Genomic DNA, 11490 nt, shown 5'->3' with positions numbered 1-11490 from the left:
CACTCTGGACAAGCAGTAATTTTTTAAATTTATTTTTAAAGATTGGCACCTGAGCTAACATCTGTTGCCAATCTTTTTTTTTTCTCCTTCTTCTTCTCCCCATACCCTCCTAGTACATAGCTGTATATTCTAGTTGTAGGTCCTTCTGGTTGTGCTATGTGGGACACCGCCTCAGCATGGCCTGACAAGCAGTGCTGGGTCTGCGCCCAGGATCCAAACCAGTGAAACTCTGGGCTGCCAAAGCAGAGCACGCAAACTTAACCACTCAGCCATGGGGCCGGCCCCAAGCAGTAGTTTTTCAAAAAAAAGATTTATGAAGAATGATCAACTGGAGAGTGATTATCCACTTCTTGAAGAGTCTTTTATTTTTTAATAAAAAGGAGTTATGAGAACATTTCCTTAAAAAGTGACCTCCTCTAATTTATTTAAAATACACTTTGGATTCAAATATATATGGAAATTGAGTATATACTCAAGATGGCTGAGGGAACTGGTTCAACTGGGCAACCATCTGCAGATCCACCTCACATCTTGCTTCAAATTCATTCCATGTGGATCCAAATGTAAGAAATCAAAACACAAAATACTAAAATAAATCATGGCAGAAACGTTTTTTATAATCTTCAAGTGGGCAAAGAATATTAAAAAATTAAATCAAAGGATAAACAAACGGCTTTTAAATATATAGTTGATGCTTAAATTCGTCCATAAGATAAAGGCAAATGAAACTATACTGAGAAGTGATAGAAATACATAAATCCTAAGGTTCCATTCCACCCTGGAAATCCTTACAAATATTGGCAAAGGTTATTATGCAGGCTTTTCACAGAATATTACATGGGATGGTGGCCTGAACAACTTGATTCAGTTATTAAAGGAAAGGCTGACTTCAGAAGGCTGGAGGCCATAGGTACATTTGGATTATAATTACAAAATGAGATACCATCCCACTAAATTACGTTCTGTTGAGTAAAAATTATTACGAATATTTTCCTATGACCTGTTGTTTTACTAATGTTTTTTACTAATATTTTAGTAATATGATGTTTGTATTACTAAGCTAAAATGTGGACTAAAAAATCATATACAGAATATATCAATTTTCTATATTATATGTATGCCAAGGAAAAAGATTGGAAGGATACAGACCAAAATGCTAATGGTGGTTATCTCTTACCTGGTAAAACTATGGTTGATTTAAAAAATATTTTTCCGGGCCGACCTGGTGGCACAGGGGTTAACTGTGCATGTTCCACTTCTGTGGCCTGGGGTTCACCAGTTCGGATCCCGGGTGCAGACATGGCACCACTTGACAAGCCATGCTGTGGTAGGTGTCCCACATATAAAGTGGAGGAGGATGGGTACAGATGTTAGCTCAGGGCCAGTCTTCCTTGGAAAAAAGAGGAGGATTGGCAGCAGATGTTAGCTCAGGGCTAATCTTCCTCAAAAAAATAAACAAATAAATAAAAAATATTTTTCCTTTATAGTTTTGTATTTATTTTCCCCCCAAGATTTCTGCAATGAGCACATGTAAGTTGCTTGTGTAAAAAGAAAATAAACACATTAATTTTTTTGAAATGATCTCTCAGGAAAGAGTATACATTCCCCTAAACCAAGAGTCAAACAAATCTGTTTCTAACAACTACATGGAACAGCTTACAAGAACCGGGTGGAGGAAGCGTCTTTATGTTGATTAAGTGAGAACTTTCTCAACTTATTAGTCAACTTAGAAGATTAGCATAGGATAAAACCACTGCAACAAGAAATGAATAGAAGATGTAGTGAAATAGCTTCTCAAATCATTAATGTTGAGTTCCTAAAGAATCTTTGTAGCGGGGCCGGCCTGGTGGCGCAGCGGTAAAGTGCGCACGTTTCGCTTCTCGGCAGCCTGGGGTTTGCCGGTTTGGATCCCAGGTGCGGACATGGCACTGCTTGGCAAGCCATGCTGTGGTGGGCATCCCACATGTAAAGTGAAGGAAGATGGGCATGGATGTTAGCTCAGGGCCAGTCTTCCTCAGCAAAAAGAGGAGGATTGGCAGCAGTAGTTAGCTCAGGGCTAATAGTCCTCCAAAAAAAAAAAAGAATCTTTGTAGCACCCATAAACGAGATCTTGTCGTTTTAAAAAGCTCTTGAACTTGTTCTCGGAGAAACTCAATCTGTAGGCCTGTGTTTAAACACACAGGATATTATTATATAACTAAGCAGCTGGAAAAATTGTGATTAAAAATAAAAGGGAAAACACACAGTGCACCAAGGCAGGACTGTTTAATGAGAAAAGGGTGACTCAAAGGAAAACAGTATTTGTACAGGGTAATAAAAAGTCAACCCACAGACTTATCAAATAGGGATAAAGACATTCTATCTCATATCTGATTCCAAAGGTACTGCTTATCTAAAGACATGATCACACTAGGAAAAAATGCCAATAATATCCATAAGCATGTACACAAAATATGTTATGGAACATTTATGAGATACTTATTATCAAATTTCATGCCATTCTTAACATCCAAACACCTTAATGTGTCTACAATTTATCTTTCCAGCATCACTTTTTCTTCCTCACACCCTGCTTTCCAATGACACCTGACAGCCTAGTTTCTTTTTTTCCTTTCGGTTTTATTGATATAATTGACAGACGGCACTATATAAGTTTAAAGTGCACAGCATGTCTTGGCTTACATATATTGTGAAATGATCACCACAATAAGTTTAGTTAACATCCATCGCCTAATATAGATACAAAAAAAGAAAAAAGAAAGTGTTTTTTTCCTGTGGACAACTAGTTTCTTAAATGCCGTATGCACTGCCAAAGTCACATCTTTGACACACACTTCCAGTTCATCCTTCACATGTCAGCCCCAACCCAGTAACATTCCCTGAGAGGCTACCATCCCACCTAATACTACAACTTGTTCATTCAGACCACAAAGATTTATGGAGCAGCATCAGGATCTACGGCAGGTTCAGAGGATACAAAGAATAATAAAACATTGTCTTGCACTCAGAGAACTTGGCTAAGCGAGGGACAGACGAGCGAACAATGGTTAAAATGCAGTCAGCTTTTGGGGAGAAAGCAGGGCTACGCTTTGCAGAACCAGCCTTGAGCTGGCAATCACTTGTTATTAATCCACCATCCACAAATTCTAATAAACCACTAGTCACAAACTGAAGTGCTTATAGACTAAGCAGGTAACATGAACGTATGAATCAGGCTGGGTGTGGGATGGTAGCTCATGCTGGGACCTGTGGCCAAGCGGAGAGTACACTTCTGTCTAAAGGCATTCAATTTCTCATTCTTTTTCAAATGCTATGCCTGCGAAACAAAATATGCCTGCAAGCCTAATTTGGGTCAGGATGCCAGTTTGCATAATAACATTAACACTATTTATCGTTTACTACAAGTAGGTCACTGTTCCAGGCACTTTACATATATTAACTCATTTACCCCTCACAACCAGTGAGGTTGATATTAAGATTTTGCCTATTTTACAAATGGAGAAACTGAGGCATGGGAGAGTTCACATAACTTGCTGAAGTAACCCAGCTATTAGGTGGTGGAACTGGAATTTGCACCCCGGCAGCCAGGATCCCCCAGAGCCCACACTCTTAAGTGCTTCATAGCACTATATTCTACTGCTCTGTATATAAACTTTTAAAATTGCTTTATTCAGCTTATACTACAGAATGAGTTACATAATCATTTGTGCCAAATATTATTGCTTTTCGTCACTGAACAAACTCAACTAATATATATAGATTTGATAGAAAAATTCACGTCCATCCACCTATTCATTGTCCCACAAATTTAATCAGTCCCTGTCTACCACTCTCTCTCATTCAAAGGGTCTTAATTTTTAAGAAGTAGCTTTGCAGTTACCCAAGAAATACATGTTCATTATAGAAAAATGCAGGTAGAGTGAAGGGTCCAAGTTATTTAATATATTCTCACAGTCACTCTCCCAACTCCTCTGCTCCACCTCTGATATCCTTCTCAATTCTAGGTGTATGTGGTTTCTTGCTTAGTCCTCCTTACAGGTAACAAACAGTGTTACAATGCTTATTCTCCAAAATAAGGATAACTTTTTTATGTTTTCAATAACCATCTGCATAATGTTTACAACTCTGTAGATCTTTCTGGACCAGGCAACTGATTAGGCCAGAGTCTTCAGAGAAGTACTATTTATATGAGCTAAAACCACCCAAGGGCATCTAGGGATTTGCTAAAATGGCAAAATATAAACTCCCAAGTCTTTGATCTTAATTCAAAATGTTTCACTAGACCAGGGGATGTGGCCACTTTTTATTCACAAACTTTCCTAAGAACTCTGGACATTACATTCTGTTCTTTCTACTAAGTTAAAAACCAAAAAATTAAGCATTTTGACATAGGCTATCCATTCTGTCTCCTGGCCTTTGTTCACATTACTTCCTCAGCCAGGATCTCCCCACAACATCTACACCCCCATCCCACACCCTGGCTCCTATCCAACCTTCCTGGCACTCCTCACAGGCCACCTCCTCTGGGAAACCTTCTTTGACCTCAAAAGTGGTGACGTGCCCTTCCTGAATATACCCAGTGACCAGCACTTAATATCTATTTCAGTTGCCTATTTCTCTCTCACCTAATTTGTAGCTGGAATTTATATAGTAACTACTTTTTTACCCAATTTGCACCTAAACTTTATGCAGTAATACTTACTTCTGAAAAAAGTTGTGCCCTTGAGCTTTTAAACTTGGCAGTTTATTTTACAATCTCAAGAATGGCAAAAATACATGGGTTGTGGGCATTGGCATTGAACTAACAGGGGTTTGGCATCCAGCTCTAGTTCTAATGGCTGTGTGACCTTGAACTTAACATCTCTGAGGCAGTTTTTTCATTTGGAAAATGAAGACCTACTTTCTCTGTAAAGATTACTGTCCAGAGCACACCACCTGTCCCAGTTCACGCTCAGTAAGTGTTAGCTGCTGTTGTATTTCTCAAGAGTAATTTAACTTCATCAAAAGGAAAGCTTTAACCAAAAGGAGAGAAAGAATATTGTCAGTTGATTGGGAACTATCCAAAACATTTTATAATGGTATGCAACTTTACCTACATTGAGATTAATTTGTAATTTATTACTTAATTAATAAGCAATAGTAATAATAAGTAAATAGTAAGTGATAGTAAGTAAAATATTACTTAACATTTGTTATCTGTTACTCTCCACCAATTCATATTAAAATACACCTTAAATGGTTTGAAAATATATCTGACTCCTTTAAAATGCTCTAATAAAAAAACAGATTTGAAAAATGAAAAAGAATGTTGCACCATATAAGGGAGTATCTTTCATGCCAGGAAATACTATAGTAACTGTCTCTGAACTAAACTTCAGCTTATATCTGGGACGCTGGAAACTTCAGTTCTTCCAAATCTCTAAGCATCAAATTTAAAACAGCTTAGAAAATATTTTGAAATTATTTACTTAATAGTAAATTGGCTTCTGAGCCAGGAAAGAATCCAGTAATCCAGTTGAGTGTTTAAACTCTTTTTTTTAAAGACCCTTAGATAGCAACCAAGATGCTTAGTAGCTAACTGCTGCCAAATTTAACCTGGGAGGACCCACAGACAATGCTTACTACTAACAAAGACTATCTCTAATGAACTCTTCAACCCTGGATCATTCAGAATCCCAAGAGGAAATGTGTCCCATTTCCTTGTACTTGCCTTTTCCAGATAAGCTAAAAGGCTTTCTAAAGCCACAGAATTAAACAAGAGGATATTCTTTCAGCATCACCATCAACCACATTTCACATTCATTCAATTATACATCTATTAATCTCTCATTTGTTAATCTCTACTTTCTCTAAATCAGAAACCATTCTAAGTACTGGGGGATCCCTAGATGAATAAAACAACGTGTTCTTGTCCTCAGTTTAAGTTCTATTTGCAAAAATGAAATATTTTAAGCCATCACTAAGTCACAATTGAACTAGGTGCTAATTCATAGCTGAAACCAAACGCTTAAGAGAAATGGGATAGAGGAACAGTCCTCAGAGGTGTGAGTGGGCCAGAGGCAAGACTACTGAAAAGGCAGGAAAAGGAAACTGTAGCATAATCCTGGTCTTGGGAGGCAGAGACCCATTCAGAGTCCACATCTGCCAATTAGCAGCAATGCAAACAATTTTGGGGTTTTTTGTAATTAGCATGTATTTTACAATTTAAATTTTTTAATTACCAAAAACATTCCTTATTTCATAGAGTTTTAAAGACAAAATGAGAACATTGGTAAAAGTATACAGCACAGAGCTTATAACCAGGAAGCTCAACTAGTATACTAGTTTTTAAAAATGTACTATCCCATTAATGAATATTCAATACAATTTTGTTAATATAATTTACATTAATACACACTTTGGTAATATAATTTTGTTCAATACCATTTTGTTCATGATCACGATAATACTGGATGACAGACAGGAAAGCAGTGGGGTTAACAAAAAAGTAAAAGCTTTCGTATCAGCCAAACTTAAAAGTCAAACTAGGATTCCAGCTCTTGCCAGCCAACTGTCTTACTTTAAAGCAATTATCATCATGGATACATTTCCATAGAGCTGTAAAGATTAAATGTTAGGAATATAAAGCCCTCAACATAGTGACTGACATTCTTCAAATATTAACTTCATTCTTTGTGACCCAGCTGTAAAGCACACCTGAGTTCTGGCTGCTCAGCGTGCAAACCCAGCACTACTTGAGCCCTTTCCCCCTTTTCCAAGGGCAAGGAATGGAGGAGACATTCCTTCTCCCTGCCCTCTGGTGGCTGAAGCATGGCCTGCAGCCTAAGCACAGCTAAACCAATGCTCCCTCCTGGGGCTCGGACTTCACAGAGATGGTATAGCAGACACTGTCTGGGCTGGTGGTGACAATGAGGGTGCCTGAGGCAGAATATCAGCAGTATCTTGGCACCCTATCCCCACAGCAACTTCTCATCAATTCTGTGAGCTACAGACATCCACTGAATAAATTCGTTTCTCCTTAAGTAGAGAGTCAGTTCCTATTGTTTGCAAAACAAGAATACTAACTAGTATACTTTTGTAAAATGAATAAAAGTAAAATTAATACAAATATTATAAAATTATTTTAATATCTTTTTCTCCATGACTGAATATACAAAGATAATGGAAGTAATGTATTCTTCTGCTGTAAAGATGGGTGGAATATATCAAAATCCACTTGTTGAATTTTCTTTAAATAGTCCTCCAGAGCAACCTGGAAAAAGAGAATAATGGTCACTGGGTCATAGAATGGTTACGTCTTTAAAAGAAACTATAGAAAAGTTACAAGTATTAAGGCTATCTTAGTTTTCCTGAGATGGTCTTCCACACGCTAAGAATTTAAATGAGAATTTTAAAAGGAAGAGGGAAAATAAAGACATCTACGAAGTTTCTCTTAGATCAGTAAAACAGGGTCATAGAGCTAGTACTAGAACTCTCAAGCCAACTCTCATCAAAAGTTATTGTGTTCTGGTCAAAATGTAAAAGGTTAGAGAAATTAGTTTGCCAAGTCTTATTACTAGATTCTGTAGAATACAAAAGAGATGTTTCAACCAAGGAAAAGAGACACCACCACCACTCCCTGCCCGAAGAAACGCATTGTGCCACGAGGGGAAGCTCAAGTTGTTTGTTTAAAAAATTATTTTGTGCACAAAGTTTATGGGTCTCCACGTTCTTGCTAGAAAAGATTTTACAACCATGGAGAACAATCATAGGTCCCTATAAATGTCACCCCATGCTTCCCCCATCACACAAAACTTGATAAAGCTTTCATTGGGATGTGGGCAGGATGGGAAACATTGACGATGGGCAGTGCTCTTTATTTTATGGTTTTCAGTTATTTTTATTAATTTATAAATTATTTTATTTCAGTAACTTTTTTATTAAACAGAGAAGCCGCTTGGTTTTGCACCGCACAGTTGTAAGAGGCACCACTCCCTTCTCAGTCCATGTGCACAGCTCCCCCCAGAGTTCTGCAGCACAACCTGTGACTCCAACAGAGATCATGCCTGTGGATTCTCTAGAGTATACAGATGAGCAAAAAGAAAACAAAAAGGATTATATTTTCTCCCAGACTTTTTTTTCTATATGCTTATAAACAGATGAGTGTACATACAAAAAAATACCCACTTTTTAAACCCTGAACTTATAAATATGTACAACAGGAGATATGTGCATGAATGTGAACAGCTGCCTTGTGTTATATTAGCAAAAAACCTGGAAACAACCCAGAAGTTTTCTTTGACAAAAAAAAGATAAACTGTTCACACAATGAAATATTATGCTGCAGTGAAATGAATGTGCTATAGCTAGAAGCAATAATAAGGATAAATCGTAGAAACGTGTGTCTGTGTGTAACCTAGAAGACAGAAACAGAAATTGGTCCATTTTTATAAAGCTCAAAACCAAAACTAAGCAATGTATTGTTTAGGAATGCATAAAATGGGGGAAAGCTTTTTTCGAATAAAAGCAAGAGAATAATAAATACAAAATTCAGGATAGCTTCTTGGAGGAGCAAGGCAAGAGGCAAGGGGATGAGATGGGGAAAACACATGAGTGCAATTTAATAGTGATATTCTAGTTCCTGGATTGAGAGGGAGTTCATGGGTTTTCATTATGTTATGCTTTATAATACATGCATACATATATAAATATATCATATTCATTTGTAGATATCAAATATTAAACATTTTATAAGAATAAAAAACTGAAGATATTTTAGTGTACTTTCTTTCACATGTTCTTTCTTTGTGGAAAAAAAGAGCTTGTGTTATTCATCATGTTCTGTAACCTGCTTTTCTATCACTTAATATACTGTGATCAACTTTCCATCTTTACAAATTCTATTATGTTCATTTTAACAGTTTTATACTACCCAATTTTAAGGAAGCTAATGAAATCAAGGTACAGGGACATGATACAATACTATACAGCCATTAAATACTGTATTTATAGATATTTTTAATGATGTGGTTAAATGCTTGATAAATAGAACACTGACATATAAAGTGTTATTTCAACTATACACAAAAATTCATTAAAAAAACAGAATAAATAGCATTTATCTCTGGGTTCTGGAATTACAGGTGATTGCTATTTTCTTCTAATATTCTTTTTAGATTGTCCAAATCTCTATCATGAGAACGTATTCCTTTTATAATCAGGAGAAGATTCCCTTAAAATACAGATGAAATGTGACCTCAAAATTAGAGTTCAAATGGACATTCACAAATTTGGTTCAAAGGAAAGTTTGTCTACTGGTAAATAAACTGTTCAAGGTAACAAATTCATTGGGAAATTCTCAGACATCACAATTTCTGAATATGGCTTAAAACCTCATCTATGGAGAACATACTAGACCCTAGACTAGTCATTTTCAAATAGTTTTTTAAACAGTAAAACCTTTTCTTTGAACAACATAATTAACAGATGCCCCACACACAAAACAAGAAGAGATGTGCCCCAGCTGGAATGAAGATGTAGGATAGAAGCAGTCCCTCCGGAACCACCATGTAGTCCCTTCAGTTTCTCGTGGCACAGAATGGAAACTGAGAGGTGGGCTCCAGCCTCAAGCGTTTCTGATTCAGTAGGGCTGCAGTGGGGCCCAAGACCTGCATTTCTAACAAGTTCCAAGGTGAGGCAGTTATTGCTGGTCCAGGGACCACATCATGTGAACCACTAGTCCAAGTCAGTGGTTCTCAAGCCTAGCTGCACTTCACAATTACTGGGGGAGTTTTTAAAAAGTATCAATGCCTGGATCCAACCTCTTAGATACTGTGATTTAACTGGTTTGGGGAGGGACCCAACATTGTTTTAGGTTTTTTCTGGAAGCTCCCCAAGTGATTTTAATGGGCATCCAGAGTTGAGAACAACCATTTTCACAGAAGTGAACAAACCAAAGTCCTTAACCTTCATGGAGCTTAACTTAGAGAGAAAGTTAAAACAGGTGATGGCACATCACCAAATAACCATGAAGACCAAATAACCATCAAAAACAGTGATATAGAACAATTTTCATTGACACATAAAGAGATGCTTGACACCCCATTTATACAAAAAACATACATGTAATTACATGAACTTTTTAAAAGGTCCAGAAAGATGAACAGACATTATCTCTGGAAAGGATGGAAATGTGAGAGGATTCTGAGTTCTTCTTCTGCCTCCTCTTATATTAAGTGAACATCTAAAACATTAATATATTACTTCTATAATAAGCAAACCCAGTAAAGAAACAAAATGATTTCAAATAGTCAGATCTGAGACTCAGGACAGAAGATGTGAAGGGACAGAAATGAATCTTTAAATATATTTTAGGGAAAAAGGTAGAAGATACGTTTGGTATTGTACAAAGTGCATGAAATTTCAATTTTCAAAGATCGCAAATCTTTTAACCTTGGTTTCTATGTATAAAATGAAGTAAACCGTGCCTAGGATGTCTAGGAATAATGTAAAAAATGACCTAGCTCAGAGCCTGTCCATAATAGATGCTAAATAATTGGAAGCTATTCTCATTTCTTTATGTATCTTACAACAATGGTGCCCAAACCTGGCTGCACATCAGAATCATCTGGGGAAGTTTTTATTTTTATTTTATTTTTTATATTTTTTTATTTTTTAAAGATTGGCACCTGAGCTAACAACTGTGGGCAAGCTTTTTTCTTTTTCTTAAAGATTGGCACCTGAGCTAACAACTGTTGCCAATCTTTTTTTTTCTTTTTTTCCTGCTTTATCTCCCCAAATCCCCCCTGGTACATAGTTGTATATCTTAGTTGCAAGTCCTTCTAGTTGTGGCATGTGGGATGCCACCTCAACGTGGCCTGACGAGCGGTGCCATGTCCGTGCCCAGGATCCAAACCAGCAAAACCCTGGGCCACCACAGTGGAGTGCACAAACTTAACCACTCGGCCACAGGACCGGCCGCTGGAGAAGTTTTTAAAATCGCAGATTCTCCTAGGAATACCCCGCTCCTCAATCCCAAGAGTCTTATTTAATAAGAATCTCTATTTTTTAAAAGCTTTCCAGGTTATTCCATTGGTCTGTGAACAACTATTCAGGAACCAGTGCTACAATACGGTCACTATGAGAAAAAAATTAATAGAATAAGTAATACTTAGATAGCTGTAAGTAGCCTAATAATCCTATAAGGTAGTTTCTCCTATGATTTCTATTTTATCTGAGGAAATTGAGGAACACAGTGGTTAAGGAACTTAAGGTTCCATGGCTAGTAAGTGGCAAAACAGATGCAAACCGATGCAGTCTGGCTGTAGTCAGCACTAATGATGACTCCACTCACCTGCCTCTGGGAAATAAGGCATGACCATCACCAAAAGCAGAAGGCAACTAACAAAACCCACAGTAAGGGAGGGAAACAAAAACAAAGACTCCAAAGTAAAGAACTGCATTGGGAACCTTATAAAAGAGAAAAAGATATCACACGCATCTGCTTCATTA

General features: G+C 37.1%; 1 protein-coding gene across 13 annotated transcripts in view; it reads right to left on the bottom strand.

The window, feature by feature from the left end:
- Positions 1-2249: 2249 nt before the first annotated feature.
- Positions 2250-11490, bottom strand: part of NDUFAF6 (NADH:ubiquinone oxidoreductase complex assembly factor 6) — a 42682-nt gene continuing 33441 nt past the window's right edge. For 12 of the 13 annotated variants that reach the window (XM_023648721.2, XM_070222368.1, XM_023648729.2 and 9 more), the window contains one exon: positions 2250-7252. In XM_023648721.2, coding sequence (XP_023504489.2) covers positions 7124-7252 — 129 coding nt within the window. In that variant the 3' untranslated portion in view covers positions 2250-7123. Of the gene's footprint in view, positions 7253-7838; positions 8057-11490 lie in introns of those variants that run through there. The other variant, XM_023648723.2, reaches the window with a different exon arrangement.

Source organism: Equus caballus, chromosome 9, assembly GCF_041296265.1.
Source record: "Equus caballus isolate H_3958 breed thoroughbred chromosome 9, TB-T2T, whole genome shotgun sequence".
Taxonomy (NCBI): Eukaryota; Metazoa; Chordata; class Mammalia; order Perissodactyla; family Equidae; genus Equus; species Equus caballus.
This window is presented reverse-complemented; position numbering and strand designations above follow the sequence as displayed.